The 19,791-nt window shown below is 39.9% G+C and overlaps 2 protein-coding genes across 4 annotated transcripts; both read right to left on the bottom strand.

Annotated features, from left to right (window-relative positions):
- Nucleotides 1–80: 80 nt before the first annotated feature.
- Nucleotides 81–12,675, bottom strand: dhx35 (DEAH-box helicase 35). 3 transcript variants are annotated; one of them, XM_040007796.1, is made up of 21 exons: nucleotides 12,671–12,675; nucleotides 8,235–8,362; nucleotides 8,031–8,123; nucleotides 7,618–7,695; nucleotides 7,367–7,471; nucleotides 6,911–6,972; nucleotides 6,601–6,670; nucleotides 6,412–6,471; nucleotides 5,771–5,883; nucleotides 5,569–5,665; nucleotides 5,287–5,445; nucleotides 4,825–5,035; nucleotides 4,560–4,684; nucleotides 4,259–4,313; nucleotides 3,905–4,095; nucleotides 3,715–3,792; nucleotides 3,476–3,605; nucleotides 3,259–3,340; nucleotides 3,054–3,125; nucleotides 2,790–2,901; nucleotides 81–1,763 (listed from the first exon to the last, which is right to left on the bottom strand). In XM_040007796.1, the coding sequence occupies exons 6-21, from the start codon at nucleotides 6,955–6,957 to the stop codon at nucleotides 1,725–1,727; spliced, it is 1,641 nt and encodes a 546-aa protein (XP_039863730.1). In that variant the 5' UTR covers nucleotides 6,958–6,972; nucleotides 7,367–7,471; nucleotides 7,618–7,695; nucleotides 8,031–8,123; nucleotides 8,235–8,362; nucleotides 12,671–12,675; the 3' UTR covers nucleotides 81–1,724. The 3 variants fall into 3 exon arrangements, with proteins under 3 accessions (XP_039863730.1, XP_039863728.1, XP_039863729.1); XM_040007794.1 differs by lacking the exon at nucleotides 12,671–12,675 and adding an exon at nucleotides 8,760–8,895; XM_040007795.1 differs by lacking the exon at nucleotides 12,671–12,675 and adding an exon at nucleotides 8,536–8,659.
- rab5if (RAB5 interacting factor) lies at nucleotides 10,571–15,930 on the bottom strand. Its single transcript, XM_040007822.1, has 4 exons — nucleotides 15,608–15,930; nucleotides 14,422–14,525; nucleotides 14,172–14,301; nucleotides 10,571–12,040 (listed from the first exon to the last, which is right to left on the bottom strand). The coding sequence occupies exons 1-4, from the start codon at nucleotides 15,713–15,715 to the stop codon at nucleotides 11,999–12,001; spliced, it is 384 nt and encodes a 127-aa protein (XP_039863756.1). The 5' UTR covers nucleotides 15,716–15,930; the 3' UTR covers nucleotides 10,571–11,998.
- Between the last annotated feature and the right edge of the window lie 3,861 nt (nucleotides 15,931–19,791).

Below are 19,791 nucleotides of genomic sequence, written 5' to 3'. Positions count from 1 at the left end.
AGTCTCAAAAAAATTATATATCAAATATAATTCACTTGGCTTTAAAAAGTTAAGTGAGCACAGCAAATGACACTCAGCACTTAAGTGTATGACAGTAAGGCTTTATTTGATGATGGGAGGAAGACATGGCAGGTGGCAGGTTGTATCTCAGAGGTAAGCTGTTACACGGGTCTACAGATTACTGCTTTGGCTGCATACATACTCAATGTCTGCACAAAATGAGAGAGAACAAGTCACCTCAAATATTTTCATCTGCAACAAGTCTACAAGGTGATCTTAAATGTACAGGTCTACATCAGAGCACAACTTAGCATGCAGAGATACTTTTAATCGTAGTCATCTAATTTGAATTTGTTTGCCTACCTACTGTTTGGTGTTTTGTTTTGTTTGCATCTACATTTATAACCTAAAAAAAGAAGAAGACAAAACAGGCATGCAGATGTAAAATTTGGTGGCAGGAGTAACTGTACTGGTTTGATCCCAGCAGAGTATAATATCAAAACCTTTATTAAACAGCTCACTGAAGCTTTCAGGGCCAAACACATCTGAAGGACAACAAAAAGACAAACTCATGAATCCATACATGTGGAATGTAAAAACCCTTTTACTAAACAGCTGCTTAGACAATACTCATGGACACAAAAACAAACAAACGGACTTGTTAAAACTATGAAACCATAAGAAGAAGTCAGATGTTTGCTACAGTGTCTTTTGAGGCTTTGGATGCACTTTGCGTCATCACAGGAACAAATGGCACTTCATTTGTTTTAGTTTCACAGCTTTTTGTTTACAATGTTTGGGTGTAATTTTCCCCCCTTACATCTACAATTACATTTCAAAATGAAATGCAAAACACACTGTCAAAATAAACTGGCACAAAGTGGTGACAAGGCCACTATGTCTGAGCTATACTGTAGTCGAGCGGTAAGAGTGTAAAACGAGGATCCAAAAGTAATGCTATCCCTTCACAGTATCATTATTGGAGGATCTCAGGTTGACTGAACAAAATCATGAGTTTTGGTATGCTGTAGATGTGTTGGAAATATATACCACTACATTCTGTATGAAGGAAAAGAAATTTATAAGACATCAAAATTAAATCTGAGGTTAAGTAAACTAATTTAAACATAAAAGGCACCCAGTTTGTGGGGAAAGCAAAATAACTACAAACAAACAAAAACATGCTCTTAAAGGGCACGTCCTCACCGACCAGGGTCTATCATCCATCGGCAACAGGAAACAAAATATAGCACTTAAAAAAAAAAAAAAAAAAAAAAAAAAAAAATGCAGCCTGGGACCAGGTGTGGACAGGCCTGTGGCACCGAAGCCCTTCCCTGGACCTGAGCCTGCTATGATTATATATATATATATATATATATACACACACATATATGAATGAACTACATGACCGTCCCAGAATGGACACTGGGTCAGGCACAGCCTAGACTCATTTCACATTCATTAGCATTTACTCTCATAGACTGAATATACACTACAGCACAGCCAAAACCGAGACACACTCAAATGGAGCAAGTTTAAATGTTTACATCAACATTTAAATTATACCGCTGAATCCCAGTGTAGCATGGCCACATAGTGTAGATGGGGTTGTGCAGGTGGACAATAAATATACATATATTACATCTTTATATACAGTGAAATGGAGAAGGGGCACAGTGGTAAATTATTCTTCCTCTTTTATCGTGGTGAAGTGATGAGGAGATTTAGAGGACCCTGGATCTCTTGCTGGCCAGCGAGCCATGCTAAAAGACACAAAAAATAAATTAATAATAATAATAATAATAATAATAAAACAAAATCAAAAAAATACAGAAGCTGTGAGCTTGTTCACAGACTGTCTCCATACAACCCCAAATTCCAAATAAGTTGTTAAACTATGTAAAATGTAAATAAAAACAAAATGCAGTGATTTTCACATCTTTCTTCAAATCAGATGGAACGTGGAAATAAAAATAAAAAGTTTTTTTCTTAAGAAAAAAACAAAAAGGGTTGTTTTGAATGTCATAGCACCAACATGTCTGAGAAAAGTTAGAAAGAGCCCACATTTACCACTGCGTGGCATCCCCTCTGCTTTTAACAGTAGTATGTAACCATCTATGAGCTGAGGAGACCAGCTGCTGGACTTCGGATGGATTGTTGAGTAATATGATTGTCATAGGGGAGTCATATGATTGTTGGGTTGTAGGATCTATCTTACAATATAAACTGCCTGTTGTTGTGATTTGGCGCTGTACAAATAAAATTGAATAGAACTGAATTGAATAGAAGTCACTTAGATGAGAGACTAAATGTTTCTCCCACTGAAAATGCTACGTCAAGATTAACAGTTGTGTTCTACAGAATCGTTTGTTCTATGGATGATGATGAATCAAATTATTTGCAATTTTATGTTGAAGACCATTATTCTGAAACAATCTGTAGGCGCAGTCCCAGTTCACTTAATTAGTTGCAAAATATTCCACCAGCCATTTCTTTTCAATACCCCCTTACTTTTCCAGCTTTTTGTTACGCCATCCCAGTTTTTTGAGACACGTTACTGCCACCAAATTCAAAATGAGCCACTGTTTAAACATTTGATACTTCCTATGTTCTCTTGTGAATAAAATATGGGTTTGCGAGATTTGCGCATCATTTTTATTTATATTTTTACACAGCATCGCAACTCTTTTGGAACTGAGATTAAAAACAAAACACAACAATTATTGCACAATATATATTTGAGATTAATAACAAATAATAAGCTGGTCAGCTTTAATTGTTTGACATACCTTGGCTTGCTTGTAAAAGTGAGGGGCCAACTCAACCAGCCAAGACGACTCAACAGCAGTCACGTCACGCATGTAGTATTTTGATGTCTGCACCACTTCATTGAAGACAACCCTGAAAGAATGCAACACAGAAATGTTTACAGCATGTTTCTCTCAAACATGTCCAAATAAAAGATGCTTTTAGAAACAATTAGGCATTTCAGTTCTCTGCAAAGCCTTAAGATCATTACTGACACTTCAGCAGCTCAAAGAATGAACACTGACCACTTTGGAGGTTTCTCTCCGTACAGCACAGAGTTTGGGTGGATGTGAAGCTCACGATCGTCTCGTAAAGTCCTGGCAAAGGAAAAAGAATGACGGAGTGCACCAAGTGGTTTTTGTAAAAAACAAAACAAAACATGAAAACTGTTAAAACCCCTCTAGTGGCAAAACTGAGACATCTAATAAAGTGACAGATGTTTGTCCTTACCGGTAGGAACCAGAATGGTGAATGCGAGCTGCATTAGCAAAAAATCCAGAGACAATGCACTTCAAGATCACATCTGGATCACCTGTGCGAGACACACATCAAGAAGATTACGGTGAAACAGCTTAAAAACAGGAGACTTCGTGCCTAACAAGTCAGAATGTGTCTTGGACTGAATGTGTGTACTCGGCTGGTACAAGCCCAGAAAGAAAACGCATACCTTCACTGGATGTTCGCGGCACTTTAAACTTGTTCATGAGGCGCCGGAGCTGCTCTCGTACAGTCACAGCTCGCAGCAGACCCTTGTAGTTGAGAAAATGCTCCTGACACCACTGGGAGCTCTTCTGGTGCTGCCGGAAAGAAGTAAAAACACAAGGTCAGAGTTGACTTTACTCCAGGCTTTGGCAAAGTTCGTGGTCACAGTCTGAGGAATGTGCATACGTGCGCTCACAACTATACCTTAATGAATGCTTCATACACATTCAGCATGGTGAGGTGGTCTCCTTCTGCAACTGCAAACTTCCTGTGCTCGCGGGCCTGCAGGCAGAGATAACAAAAAATAAATAAATAAATAGGATAATTATTTTGCTGACTTAGCATTTCTGCTAAAAATACAACATGCTCCGTCTGAGGGCCGGTTTCCACTTACAGCAGCTTTCTTCTGATTGGGTGGCACGACAAATATATTCTGAATCTGCATCATTGCTGCTATGGTAACAATCTCTTTGGAGCACCCAAAGTTTCCCGACTCTAGGAGCATCTTAGCAAACATGGGGCTGAGGGGAAACTCTGCCATCCGCACACCCATGGGATCAGTCAAACGGCCGTAATGATCCAAACCTGCCAAGAGACACAAAATTAGCGACGAGTCTGCATTTTGCACGAGGACATTTTACCTCGAAGAAGCTTGTGAGTGCAGGATTTTGAAAGCTAGTCCTATAGTTGAAGGACAAACTTTGCTTTTCCACTATTTCACATAATTTTTAAGGACCTTGTTTCTTACCTCCCAGAGCGTAGAGAAGCTCCAGTGCCTGAACCATAGTCTGAGCTGGAGGAGGCTAATAAATCATAATAAAAATAAAGGCAATTTTAAGCACAATATTTACTCTAAAAGACACAATGGAGTGGTAATTAGCACTCTTAGGAGGCCATGACATCTTTAAAAACACAAACTGCATTCATTTTATAGTTGCTATGCACATTTTTGGCACATTTCTCTTTCTAATAAAAATATAAACTACGATTCCTTTCACAGTGGGTGAACACATCACAGCTACTCTGTGGATTCAAAGCGAGCCACTCACAGAGAGAAAGCTGAACCGCAGCACGTTGTCAATGCCCAACGCTTTGAGCTGCAGGATGACAGGGGCCAAATTGGAGCGCTGCATCTCTGGCACAGTGGAAGCCGGCAGTTTCTCAAAGTCCTCCTCTGACAAAGGAACAGCAGCGATAAAGTGGACAGGGAGACATGCAGACAAGAAAAGACAGGGAAAGAGAGTTATAATGAACAAAAATGTAAATAAAAATATGTTCATTGCGTGTATCATATGGCTGGAGGTTCACACATACCCGTGTACAGTCGAAAGCATTTCCCAGGTCGGTTGCGTCCAGCTCTCCCCGCCCTCTGACTGGCTGAAGCCTTGGAGATGGGCGTGACCACCAGCGATTCAATGGCAGTGCGAGGATTATAGGCTCGCAGCTTCACAAACGCACAGTCAATGACAAATACAATTCCATTTATAGTGATGGAGGTCTCAGCTATATTAGTGGCCACCACAACCTGGAAGAAAAATGAAATGATATTGTGTTAATAAAGGTTTATTTGCTTGTGCTGGCTCATACGTCACCAGTCTGTACCATTTCTATCATTACAAGAAATTCATCATAACAGTAAAAGATTGTTAATATATGCCAAAAATGGCAGTTATTTCATCCATTAACTAAAAATGTTGATATGATTATCCGGCTACATTTTTGGCTTGACTTGCATCTTGGATTGTCCATATAAACACACAAAAACAAGATTTTTACCTTGCGAACAGAAGAGGGCACCCGCTCAAAGACCTTCATCTGATCGGCGTAAGGAAGACCAGAATACATGGGCAAAATTCTCAGGTGCTTCTTCATGCCATACCGTGACAGAGTCCTGGCCTGATCCTGCAGCAGGGACACCACCTTCTCCACCTCCTCCTAAGGTGAAAAAGAAAACAATCGAAACCATTAAGAAACCTGGTATATGGGATGATTTGGTTTTTACTGTTTTCACACTGATGTCGAATAAAAGCTAGGTCAGTAAATTATATGGCTGCTAACCTGCCCAGTGAGAAAAGCCAGGACATCTCCATCATCCTCAGTCTCGTGAATCTTGAGCACAGTCTCCACCGTAGCTTTCACATAATCTGGGACAGGACTGAAAGCAAACCAAACATACCTCAGGAAAAAAAAAACAACAACAAAAAGGAATATGCAAAAATAACAGACTATTTGCTCAGTTTGGATTCTGTGTGTTGCCTACCTGACGGTGTAGAAGATATCCACCGGGTAAGAGCGTCCCTCTACTGTCAGAATTCCACAGGTGTCTTTGCTCGGATCGCCGGACTCATTCAGGTTGAAGAAGTCATGGAATTTCTTCACATAATATTCGTATTTCAATTAATAAAATGGACATTAATAAAGCATTTTAACCACTAGTTGAATTGTTTCACGTTTGAATGGAGGCATTATAATTGCATTAACATTAAAGAAGCCAACTACACTGCTTCCACAGCTGGCAGGCTTGGCAAAGATTTAACACATTAAACATTTAAAACTGAATTTAATGTGTAATTCACTTTAACCAAAGCAAAGAAACAGTTGTTCCCCTCACTCTGACATTTGAGAAAGTTCACAACTTCCAGCGCCGTTTAGCTGAAAAACATGGCACGTGTAGATAAAAGCCTTTTTAAACTGAACGTACAGAACACATCTGATATGACATTTCAGCTGACTCGGGTAATGCTTAGCACAATCGTGGCCTGATTGTGTCTTTCTATCATCAGGGTATCGCAGATGTCAGTACAACGTGATCTGACCTGACATCAGCTTTCCCTCTGTCGGTCTTTTGTTTATCTTTTCTGTCTAATCAAGCATATCTGCTCATCTTAATGATTCAGTCACCTTGGCATCAAGAGTGGCAGAGGCCACAATCAGCCTCAGGTCTCGTCGCTTCTTCTGAATCTGCCGAAAAATCGGAGAGAAACGGATGAAAGTCAGAGGAATGATCCACAACTTTCTCTCCTACTTAAACAGCTGTAAATTAATGAGTGACATTAACATAAAATTTAGATTCGTTTCAGCGGGCATTACCTTCTTTAGCAGACCAATCGCTATGTCTGTATAGAGGGTCCTCTCATGCGCCTCGTCTAGCATCAACACACTTTGGGTGAGGGTACAATGAAGAACATTAGTTGCAAAAAAGTAAACATTAATTAATACTTTATAACAAAAACAACTTTACATGTAAGAGTTAGGATTTTTAGCAGATATCTCAGTGTGAAGATCACAGGCCAGCATCATGACAACTCTGTGTCCTGGTTTTGTACATGCAGCCTCCCTAGTAACGTATTTGCCATGCAGAGAAAAGGGACTGCTTAATGGCTCTATTGCAATCATGTACCTGTACTTTTTCAGAAGAGGATCAGACATCATCTCTCGCACCAGCATGCCATCTGTTAGAAACTGAAGCACACAGGTGCAGTTAAGCACTGAAGGACATTTACAGAGAGATTCAATGAAATTTCTGCCCATGGGTTACAAAGATCCAGTAATCACAGCCACACACTTTCTTGAAAACAAGGTTTCTTATCTTTAGATTATGAGATATTTTTCCCCAAATAATGACATATTAGTGTTAGGACTGCCCCCCAAATATCAGTATTGCTGAGGCTGATCCCCAATTAGCCTCTTAAAATATTGAGAAACATTCACATCCGATGATAAGTCCAAGTTGGTTTTCTCAAATACGACCTCTAAAACCTTTTTCCCCCCCACACAAACAGAACTGGGCTTTCCTACAACCACACATGTAAAACGCTTATCGCTAAGGCCACAAACACGTCTGACAAGCAAATACCTTGATCCTCGTAGCGTGGGGATCAGAACAGTCATCGAATCTAATAGTGTAGCCCACCTCATGGCCCAGCAGGGCCCCTCTCTCCTCTGCCACACGGTTAGCTACCTATCAGCAGGAAACAAAGAGGGGCGAAAATACAGAGTTTAAGGAATGTGTGTGACCTTCGGTGTGAGCTGAACTGCTGTGAAGGGAATGACATTGGCAAACAGCGAAGGAGCCGCGCAATAAGAGGAGATCAGTGGGGTTCTTACAGAGATAGCAGCCACACGTCGAGGCTGTGTCACTCCAATCACCTTCCCCTCCGCTGCCCAGCCAGCCTCCAGCAGGTACTGACGAAAATCACATGAAAAAAGAGAAGGTAGATCCAAAAAAGGAGGGAAGTACAAAGCATGAAAAGTGGACTGTGCATAAATTACATTCTAGCTGATGTGGTCCAAACACTTGCTTTCAAAAGAGGCTGCTAAGCACCAAAAAACAAGGTCATGTTAAACCACTGTGGGAGTTAATCCACATGAAAAGGTGTGAGTCACTGCAGCATGACTTTGAAGGTACCCCCCCCCCCCTTTTTTTTTTTTTTCCTGACTGCTATCATAAATGCAAGAAAACTGTTCTTTGTCATTCATTTTTTATGCCATAAATGTTGCAAGGAGTAAATCACACTAACCTGAGGTATCTGTGTCGTCTTCCCACATCCAGTCTCACCGACTATGATTACAGTCTGGAAGCTCTCAACCAAGTACAAGATGTTGTTTCTGTGCTGGAGGGGCAGCAGTAACGAGAAGCACTTAATGAACAATTAAACAACAAGCACAGGGGATCACAAAATAACCCTGTAACATTAGAGCAGGTGCAAAAGCGGTTTAAAAACCTTAAAAACGGGGAGTTTCTGTCGCTGCTTCTCTATGGAGAGTGCGGTGTGGGGGTTGAAGATGATGGGGGAGCCGGTGGTCTCTGAGTTCAGCTCCCGCTCCTCTGAGATCCCCGGTGCCTCAGAGCCTGAAGCAGAGCAGATGGTGAAGGAGGAGAAGATAAGATATTTTATTTAAACGCAGGCAGGCTGAGGAAAAAGGGATTTAGGAGGATTTGATTTGGTGCAATGAACATGTCATGGCAGAGCGATAAAAGAAAGGTTTCAGCGCACACAAACTCCATCATGTGTGTTATTGTACCCTGCTCCACAGTGCGTGTGTCTGTTTTCCTCTGGCAGGTTATAGTTTGATTCCGCGCAGTTAAACCGAGCTGATCTGCGCCGGCTGCAGAAATCACGCAGCTGCCGTGAACGCCGCTGCAGCCGCACCGAGACTCGCTGGTCGACGTTAGCAGCTCACGCTAACAAATACAAACCCGAACAAACCACCAACAAGCTAATCTATCCTCTTTTATTGCTACTTACCCGGCTTCCAAAATTTCATCGTGGAGAGGGGAGCCGCCATCTTGGCTTCTACGTCACATATCCCCCCCCCCTTTGCATAGCCGGGGGATGACGTCACAAGCTCTGTTTCCTTCGTTTTTATGAACGATGTCAGCTCGCTCAAAAACAGGTGCAAGGGGAAGTTTACGCTGACTTTTCAAGCTGTTAATTACATACGTCATAAATACTACATTTCAATATATACGCACACTGGACATTTTATTAGGTACATCTCGGTAGCACCAGTTTGGAGCCCTTTTGGCTTCTGACCCGCCTTCATGGCACGGGTTCAACAAGATAAACCCCCTAAACGGGAAGGGTTGTTTAAAAACTTTGTGCTTTTATGCTGATGCCACCATTGTTAACTTGGAAATCTAGTGTCACTTTGTGTCATTGTGAAGTCATATAATATTGTATTGAGATATTAATGTTTTAAAAGCTCAAACAAAGAAAGTGCTCATGTCACCCAATTAATTTCTTTAAAGTTCGGAGATGATCCAATAGAAACTAAAGTTTTTTCCTAGCCATATGATTGGAGCAGAACTGGTGACGCAGACAGCATGTTAACACAGAATTCATGCAGCGTGTGATTTTGTGAAACTTTATGGCATCATTGTGACATCGTAGGGCGTGTGATATAAAGCTCAGTTGTTCAGTTTACTTTTTTTAATTTTTTAGCTTTAGTTTAGTTTTTATTAGTTTCAGTGTTAGTTCTAGTCTTTTTATTTATTAATGTATGTCCGGGGTGGGGAACTCAAGGCCTCAAGGGCCGTTGTCCTGCAGGTTTTACATATCACCCTAGGTCAACATGCCTGAATCAAGTGATTAGTTCATTACCAGGACTCTCGAGAACTTCTAGACATGTTGAGGAGGTCATTTAGCCTGATGTATGCGATGTATATTGTAGGGCAACCAGACAGTGAAAATTGTGAGGTACTTTGTATAATACGTTGCACTGAAACCTTTGTCTAATAAAAAGACTTTTGAAAGAAAGTATATTGTAGGGCAAGATTGAGGAAAATCAGTACACAAAATGCTTGGTTTTCGAAAGTCTAGTATTTATTTTATTTATTTATTTTTACATCTAATTTTTTTTTAAAAGTTTATTTTAAATAGCTATAATATTCTTGCACCTCCATGATTTGAATCTCCCTGTTCCATCACATCCCCACAGAGGGGGAGATGAGTCCAGAAGCTGAGATCTTGGTCTTAAACGGTACCAAGTTTAGACAGTGTGGAAACAGTCCACAGCATTCATCTTTCATGTGGCTTCCTGGGAAGGAACATGACAATCGCTCCTGAGCCATCAACACCGTGGCATGGCAAAATTTGCACTGCCTGGGAATCATCAAGGAAAAGCTGCTGTGACCTTTTACCACTCCACAATAGACAGTGTGTTAACATGGTGCCTCACAGTGTGAAATGCTGACTGCTCAGTAGCTCTACAGAAGGTCACCCCCAGACCGGCCCAAAAATAAATAAATTAATAAATCAAAAAAAAAAAAAAAAAAAAAAAAAAAAAGAAAGAAAGAAATCACTGGCGGCCCCTTTAACATTAAACACACGCTACCTTTACACAGAACCCAAACATTGTAAAAGACTGCTCCCACCCTGCCTACCTGCTGTTCAACCTCCTGCAGACACCGCAGGTAAATAAAAATTCGTGGCCATTACCTCTCGCAACTTTACATACAAAACAGTCACAGTAAACACTCACAAATATTCTTCCAATGACAGTTTCAGTCTTCATTCAATCACTTTTTAAATTTAGATTCAATAAACAAGAGACCACCTCTTTGAAAATGGAGGCCAAATAAAGCCCATGTTTAATGATTCCCAAAATTTTGATCAGAAAATACAAACCTTTCAAACACCAGCTGCATATCTAATAACAGTACCATTGCATTAACTTTGCATGAACTGCTTCTTTTTTTTTTTTTTTAAGTTCTTCATGATAAAATACTGAAAAATGTTTAATCAAACAAGGCATAAATACAAATAAATCTGCATAATACAAGCTGGATTTAAGAAAGGGGACAATGCAGACATTTTACAGACAAGTTTAAATTAATTTCAACACAAGAACTAAGACTTTGATCTGGAAGAGAACGACATTAAATTTAAATAATTCTAACAGATCAGGTTTGACTTAAATCTGTTAATTGCATATGACCACAACATGCAAGTTTCCTCACTTTTTCCACTGAGGAACATGTATGGAGAGATAAATTTGATAGTTATCTGTTCCTGCAGCACATTGACACTAGTGACACTGAGATAGGATATTAGCCAATACACGCTCTTACAACCAGCATTTATTTCAATATTAAAAGTTAGACTCCAGCTACAATTTTCACATTCGTTAAATTTGACAGCAGATCTTTAGAAATAATAAGAAATTGAAGGTTTATATCCACTTGAGGGGGGGAGGGGGGGGGGGGGGGGGGGGGAGGAGAGTTCTATTTCACAAGAAAACATAACTCCAGCCTTCAAAATACAGACATACATATACTGTAGCTGGTAACCATAACAGTAAGCTGTAATATGCTGTACTTTAAGGCAGCTAAGATCTTAAAAAAAAAAAAAGAAAGAGACAAATATACATAAGGTAGATTGGGGGGATTAACAGTGAAGCCACAGATTGAATCTTTTACTAGTACTTCTGTTCATCCGGTATGGTGGATTTTTGTCCCTGAAATAAAAGGAGACATTTAACATTCAACCGTGGACTGATTGAACCCTCTCGACTAAATGATGACACGCTGTTTTTACTGTCCTGCACCTGTCACCTGACTGGCCAGCCCGTGAGCAATAACCCGCGAGAACAGTGGCCGTGCTCGCTATTCGTTTCCGCTTCACTCCGAAATCGATGTTCATGTCGCTCATCAAGCTACTGTTTACAAAAATTGATACCGATTCAACCAAATGGTTTCCTGTGCCTTTAGTGTTTTAACAGACAAGTGTTTAAGGAAATAAATGAATCAAATATGCCTTCAATAGAAACTCTCAAAAAAAAAAAAAAAAAAAAAGACAGTATTTGAACATTTTCATTGCTGTGTTCTTCCTGGATCTTCCAAAGACAATTCCCATGATGCGCTGCACACTGAGAAGTCATACTTTATGTAGTAGCACTGATAATCCCATACCACTGAGTTCTTGTATCTTGACAATTTACTTTAGCAGAAATGTTCAATGTTTTTAAGTGTCTTACAGATTCCTCCTCAGTCAAAATGTAGAGCTGTGTAAAAGATTATCCACACCACCTGATCAAGAGAGAGAGAAAAAGATGTGATTACATTGACAATCAAAGCGTGGGCCTCAGACCTGACAAATTTCAAACTGAGCTGAAGAAAACCATCAGATAGCCTTAAAAACACTGATGTAATACAGAACTTTTGGTACCTTCACACTGTATCATATTCATCTCTCACAAGAACATGTATTTATGTTGTAAGGTAGACCCTACAATAATACATACAGAGAAAAACCCAGCAATCACATGACCCCCTATGAGCAAGCACTTTGGCAACAAACCAAATTTTTCTGGTAATGGTTCTCAGCACATATTCTCTCTTCTTTTCCAAAGCAAACTTCCTGCTGGGCTGTGAGGCTTAATACACAGAATTAAAATGTATTACTGTGAGAAAGAACATCACAAATTTTGATTGAACTTTAACAGAAACTTGCTCTTTGTAAACACGTTTGGATTTACTGCATGCCTGGGGGAATATCACAATGAAGTTGGATGAGAATCTTTGTTTCCATATTGAAACTATTATATTTGTGATGCAGTCACCTGATTTGGACCATTTAAAAGAATATCATGTGCTTGGCATATGAGAAACTATAAATAGCACATCATTGCCCTGCCTGCAAAACTGTGGTTTCTACACACACGTATGAATCTGCTGTCAGATGTCGGACAGGCAAATATTTTAGAGAATTCAAACAACCATCAACATCAAGCTACACTCCTGATTGTCTGTACTCAGAGCCACAGTGCCAGATATTTAATCTAAAAAGGACCTAGTTCAATGAGGTGGTATTTTTTCTTTGTTTGTTTGGGGTTTTTGCTCTTCAAAAACAGAAAAACATCTACAAAACCACCTTAACTACATCTCACAGAAAAACAAAAACAAAAAAAACATTCCTATTAAGGAGCACATATTTCTCTGGATTTTCTTCCTTGGCATTTGGAAGGTTTTTTGTTTTTTTTATTTGATCAACTAACATGTCAGAGAGTAGGGTGAAAATTAATATCAAATACTATAAGAAGAAAACAATTAAAAAGCTTTAGACAAAGAGCTGAAATTTGATGGATCATAAAAATCTGTAAATGAAATAAAAACTGAGGGGAGGGGGGAAACAAAAAAGGGAGAAAAAAAAAAAAGAGAATATGGAGGTTTAAGGTGACGGTGTTTTTGGTAGTAACAGTTTAACATCTGGTCCTCATCTGAAAATCAAGCAACTGTAAACTTTTAAAGTTTCACTGCATTTCACTCAGAGGTTTCCTTTCTCCTGGGGCAGTCTAGAATTGAAAAAGTACTTCTCTGTGTGTTCTTCTGTGTTTGAGAAGCAATAAACTAAAAAGAATTTAACATAATTATGTGTAGTAGCAAAAATCCACCCTACAGGCCTGTGGAAAAAGCCTGTCGCCTTCCTCGTGTCTAAAAACACACATGTTCATTTATGATGTTTTTTTTAAATTAGAATAAATATAATAAAATATTATTTTTATTATATTTATCATATCACTGTATATAGCAAGATGACAAAGAACATCAAACTATTCACTAATGAATAAATATTTATTGCTCGTCTTTGCAAGCTACATATTAATCATATAAGATAAAGTCATTAACTACAGGCACTGTTAGTGTAATTGCTTGATGAACACTTATTTACAATTATGCATTTCAACAAATTCCAGCGACACCAAAGTGCCACTGCACTAAAGATTTAATCTTTCATCCTATTTGTAACAGTTTTGCATTTTAGTGTTACGTTCATTGGGAATGGAAGAAACACAAAAAAATTTTCAAAGATCAATTAAAAACAGCACGAAAAGCCCAGACAGTGGATGCTTTTCATTGCTTTTAACACTCCGTTTCACTTCAGCTCTTTGTATGTTTGAATTTCTGTGGCTGGCTGACGGATCAACAGCAGCACATACTTTGTACACTGCCTCCACTGACACAGCTCTCTAGAGGTAAATGGGCCATCCTTGAACTGCTAACATACTACAAATGTGCTACCCTTGCTTAACCCAATGTGACAGCTAACATGAATTTACATGCATGTACACCAGGAACCAAAATAGCCTATTTTGAAAGTCTAAGAAGTTTTGTTACACTTCAACAGTTTATACATTTTGAAAGACATTACTAAACCCACCAGAAACAGGGCAAAAGATGTCATGAAGCCTTCTTTGGTGAGTTCCCACGTGCCCCCATACTCTTCCTCATCGATCTGCTGAAAGCTGCTGAAGTATACATACAGGACGCCAGCATTGATAATGCAGAATCTAAAAAGCGCACACAAACACACAAAGATGTTAGCTTTTCAGTGTTTCCTTTGGTACAACAGGATATGTAAAGGGTCAGTGAAAGATGTAAGATTTAGACAAGCTGTACACAATACTTACATGGCTATTCCCAGAAACCCTTTTAGTGGTGCTACACCCCACATCACACCAAGGACAATTGCAATAATTTGTCGGAGCCAATAAATCACATCTAAGAACTCGTCCTGTGGAATAAAACAAACATTTTATTTAACAGGTCCTAAAACAGCAAAACAGCCCAAGCCCATCACACCACCACCACCATGTTTGACTGTTGGTATGATGCTTATAAGAAATGCCCTGTTAGTTTTATGCCAGTTGTAACAGATTTTGTGAAAAGAAAAAAAAAAAATCAACTTTTGTTTAATCAGTTCAGAGAATATTTTCCCACAAGTCATGAGGATCATCAAGATGCTTTTCGGCAGATGTGAGACAATCCTTTGTGTTCTTTTTAGTCAGCAGCTCTCCAATAGATGCAATTTTTGACCAGTCTTTTGTTGCGGAATCATGAACATTTTCCTTAACTGAAGCAAGCGAGGCCAGAAGCTCTTTAGATGTTGTTCTGGGTTCTTTTGTGTCCACCTGGATGAGTCGACAAAGCACTCTTGGAATAGTTGTGTCCGGCACTCCTGGGAAGGCTCACCACTGGGCCACTACAGGTTCTCTCCATTTGTGGATAACGGCTCTCACTGTGGTCCACTGGCATCCCAAAGCCTTATAAATGGCTTTGTAAACCTTTCCAGACTGTCAAGATTCTTATTAGGTTATGACATGTAGCTTGGGCGGGGGGTGGGGGATTATTTTTTCCACTTTAATAAATGAACTCATCTTTTAAAACCTGCATTTTGTATTTACTCGGGTTACCTTTGTCTATACAGCACTGTATGTTGACACACTCAGCTACATGTTCTGCATCCAGTACTGAGTATACCACTAAAATAAATACATTTTAGCGGTATAAATAAATTCTCTTATAGGGACATGTCAGTGATATTATCGACCAACCAATATATCAGTCAGACTTTGAAAGGCTTACAATATTTATTAGGCAATGAAATTCGTTATGAATAACCACAAACAAGAGCAATATCTGAAAGTAGGGCTAAATCACCAAGACGATTAACTCTACTCCCTTTAGATCTGACAGCTAGCCCAGATTAATCCTTCGCAGCCATACCTGCATAGCTGCCACATTACACGCTTTCACAACTTTGAGGCGACTAACAACAAGAGCACTAACATAACAAAAAAGGACAAACTGACTGACCTTCTCTTCCCAAACAGCGTTACTGTTGAAGGCTTTGCTCCATGTGGACTGCTTTACACCTCCATTCACTAGATGACTTTCTTCTTTCCGCTTTGAAATGCTCGTCATTCTTTGCGCTTTCTTTCAGCGACACACGTGGAAAAGTTACACTCCAAGCTCGGTGACACCTACAGGTAGATTTCACTGTTCTTCTCCGACCGGAGGCAGAAAGTGCTAGGAAATATTTGAAGGTATTAAGAAAATCTACGCTTCGCTGAGCTGACAGGTTTCAGAAGCTAACCGTAAAAGGGAGTCTGAGCATGCGTAATATCGTTTGAACCCAGCCAGCGACGGCCAATCAGAGAGTGCGACGTTTCTGCGCCGCTATTCCTCAGAATCGCTATAAATTCCACAGCGACCTCTGATGGTGAAACTCAGAAACTGACACATATATTGGCATCTATTATATTTAGTCAGCTTCTCCATTTCTATTACAGTTAAATCTGCCATCTATATTGATAAGCTATCCAGAAATGTATATGTAATTATCTTATTATTACCTTTTGTTTATCCAAGTAAAAGTCTCACTGATTAGACGTTGGAGCACAAGAAGTATTAACTAACTTAAGCTATTATTCTGGGCTGATTCTTTCAACCATTTATTTATTATCTCCTTTGGTTTTTGAGATCTGGTTTTAGTGACTTGGTTTAGTCATTTTTATTTTCAAAGTAAATCAGAAAAGAAATCTAAATGGTAAATGGCCGGTATTTGTATAGCACTTTACTTAGTCCCTAAGGACCCCAAAGCGCTTTACACTACATTCAGTCATTCACCCATTCACACACTGGTGATGGCAAGCTACATTGTAGCCACAGCTGCCCTGGGGCGCACTGACAGAGGCGAGGCTGCTGGACACTGGCGCCACCAGGCCCTCTGACCACCACCAGTAGGCAACGGGTGAAGTGTCTTGACCAAGGACACAACAACAGAGACTGTCGGAGCTGGGCGACCGGCAACCTTCCGATTACAAGATGAACTGCCAACTCTTGAGTCACGATCACCCCAGAGAGATTATAGTCCTCGTCTGACCTGGGAAAGCCTTGGAAGCCAACAGGAGGAATGGAAAATTGTAGCTGGAATACCCTGTGTAGGATACTTCAGATACGCAGAAGAAAATGGGTGGATGGATCTTTGAAACTGCAGAAGTACCCCCAGAGTACAAATACGCCTCCTTGAAAATCACTGTTGTAATGTTGACAAAAAGTCAAAAAATTCAGAGTATATAAATTACTGGCATGCAGCTATGAAGACCAAAAAGGTGTATTTTTATGTAAGCTGCATAAAAAAGGTTCCATGGTTATTTTCCTTAATCCTATGATTATTCAGAGATCTCCACATCAGAGACTTCCACAAATAGCACATGTTAGCTCATGGAGCTGCACCTAATGACTAATCAACTGATCTGTTGATCTCAATAAGCCAACCTTTCATTTGGTCTGTGAGACTGCTGCTTTTTCTTGTTTGCTGAAGAACTGTGGCAGCTCTGAAGTATATTTCAAAACTAAGGGATAGTAATAAGGACAGTGTTCTGCATGTCTTGTGGTGAGAAAACATCAAAAGCACTTCAGTGGATGTGAGCATGTATAAAAACAGAACGGTGTTTCCCTGCATGCTGTGTCAGGACTTCTCCAAGATATCAAAATAATTACAAGAGGGGGTTTTTGGTCTTTTTTTTTTTCCATGTGAAATCCTGGATTTTTTTTCTTCTCTAGCACCAGCTTGTTATATAAATAATACATCATAAAAAATGGTCGTTAGATAAAAAGTTTGGGATCCATAGTTATATATAGCCTATGCAGAGATTTCCTAAAATAGCATTTACTGCACGCAAGCTGCAAGATTTATATGTTTTGATTAAAAAATGAAATCACAGAAATAAGGTGTGACTTAACGAGTTTGCAAAGAAAAGCGTCTGGACTTCTTTAGTTCTCCTGTGCATAAAGAAGTCCAGACACTTTTCTTTGCAAGCTCCTTTGACTACGATGACCTGGATGACTGAGAACCTTCACAGACGTGTGACTTAACTGTAATAACTGATGTAATATGAGTTTTTTAGCTGACAAATTGATGAATGGATGCTTGCTTACTTCTCTCACTGGCTGCTCTGACAGTCATAGAGGTACTTCTCTATACTGTCCAGCAGAGGGCTTCATTTGTTTTGATTGAGCTTCACCCCATTGAGTTCAAGTCATATCTCATAGCAACCCCAACGTATACCATGATAACTACAGTAATCATGATTATTTAACCTAAACTGACTTATTCGATTAATCAATTAATCAGTGTAAAATAGTTTATTCCTCTTCTTGTTCTTTTGGCTGCTCCTTTTGCCTGCATTTCACCCTATCTCTACCGTCCTTAGGCAACACCCACACATCTTTGTGGTCTTACTCTTTTCTTCGAGCCTGGAACTCCACATCCTGCATCCTATATCCACTCTTTCTAATCAGGAAATGTCCAAGCCTTCTCCAACTTTGTCTCCGAACAGCTCAACCTGAGCTGTCCCTCTGACATATTCATCATGTCCAACCCCATTCCCTTCTCACCCCCACCTCCATCTCTTCTTCCTGCCTTGTTGTCAGTGCCACTATCTTCAAACCTACACCAAAGCAGGTCTCACTAACATACTGTAAACCTTCTCTTTCACTCTTGCTGCAAACCTTCTGTCACAAATCACCCCTAGTCTTGTCTCCACCCACTCCACCCTGCCTGCACTCTCTTCTTCACCTCTCCTGTGCACTGTGTATTAGTTTGGGTGGTTGTATTTAAACTCCTTCACTTTCACTACCTCTGATCCTTGCATCATTACTGTTACACCCACCTTTATCTCATTAGCACAAGTATTCTCTCTTGTATGAATTTCATTCCTCTTTTTTCCAGAGCATACCTCCACCTCTCCAGGCTCTCCTCCACCTGCTCCTTACTCTCGCTACAGATCACAATGTTGTCTGTGAACATTAAAGCAGTGTCTCACTGTCCCCATACGTGTGCTGCACCACCCTCACATATTTCTCAGCCAGTTCTGACTCCCTCATTCAGTACCACAGCCCCTCTCTCAGCACCCTATCTTATGTTTTGTCTACATCCACAAAGGTGGTGCAGCTCCTTCTGACCTTCTCTGTACTTCCCCATCAGCACTCTCAAAGCAAGCATGGTACCTGTGGAGCTCTTTCTCAGAATGAAACCATACTGCTGCTCACTGATCACCTTCTTAACCTAGCTTCAGCAACTCTTTACCATTTCTTCATGTTGTGGCTCATCAGCTCTGTAGTTACTACAGCTCTGCACATCACCCTTATTCTTGAAAATATGTCTCATCACACGTCTTCTCACGCACTCCGGCATCCTCTCTCACTCCAAGATTGTGTTAAACAATGTGGTCAACAAGTGCACTGCCCTCTCTCCTAAACATCTCCTCTATACGTATGTCAGCTGAACAACTAATGTAGTCACTGCAAATAAAGCAGTTTGGCAAAATAATTGATTAATGTGTCTGACTAGTGACTCCAATAAATTATTAATGGGTCTCTAATGTTAGCTACAGTTTATTTGTTGCACTATTGAAAACCATTAAGAGAATTTCACTTTGACTCTTTTAAGTTGACCCACCGAGCAGTGACTCATTCAGAAAGATGTGGGGGATGTGTCATCGTGTTTAATTTGAAGCTTACTGAACATACATATAACAAACAGGGCCCAATGGAAAATCAGTAACACTAGAATACTATATGATGTGTTTTATCTGCTTTATCAGCTACAAATGAGTTTACACAAATGTCTTTAAAGTGATGCTCCCATGCAGCTGCTTTTTGCCGACTGGCTTTGCACTGTGGTCCATTTTGTGAGCATTTCTGACTTTGCTGGGTTTTGGTTGTCTTTCTACTTTAGTCAGTTTAGGGATTTGTGATGTGAGTTCACCAACGTGCATGGAAAGCTCTCAGGTTTAACAAAATACCCGTTACAATGCAACAGGCAGCAAAACTAAATTCTTTTAAAGTTGCCTCAAGTGCTGGGCCAGCTGAGGATGTGGTTTATGTTGCAGTTGAATTGTAACACCAATGTAGAGGATATGCTGATTTCTGTCCTTTTATATAACAAATGTTTTCAATCCCTTGCACCAACCTCCAAACCTATGGGAACAGAG

Source organism: Simochromis diagramma, unplaced genomic scaffold (assembly GCF_900408965.1).
Source record: "Simochromis diagramma unplaced genomic scaffold, fSimDia1.1 OVJJ01000545.1, whole genome shotgun sequence".
Lineage (NCBI taxonomy): Eukaryota > Metazoa > Chordata > Actinopteri > Cichliformes > Cichlidae > Simochromis > Simochromis diagramma.
Note: the sequence above shows the minus strand (reverse complement) of the source record. Positions and strands in the feature narration are given on the sequence as shown.

Bases quoted from the DNA above. Each gene is read 5' to 3' on its own strand.
- dhx35 (XM_040007794.1), bottom strand. From the start codon at position 8,799: ATGGCGGCTCCCCTCTCCACGATGAAATTTTGGAAGCCGG. The intron at 7,696-8,030 runs GTTAGTGTGATT...GATTTTCGTCAG, and splicing joins AGACGACACAGATACCTCAG to TACCTGCTGGAGGCTGGCTG. The intron at 5,884-6,411 runs GTGACTGAATCA...TATTATGTGAAG, and splicing joins CTGCCACTCTTGATGCCAAG to AAATTCCATGACTTCTTCAA.
- rab5if (XM_040007822.1), bottom strand. From the start codon at position 15,715: ATGACGAGCATTTCAAAGCGGAAAGAAGAAAGTCATCTAGTGAATGGA. The intron at 14,302-14,421 runs GTAAGTATTGTG...TGCGCTTTTTAG, and splicing joins GGGTTTCTGGGAATAGCCAT to ATTCTGCATTATCAATGCTG. The intron at 12,041-14,171 runs GTGGGTTTAGTA...TCTCTTGATCAG, and splicing joins CATCTTTTGCCCTGTTTCTG to GTGGTGTGGATAATCTTTTA.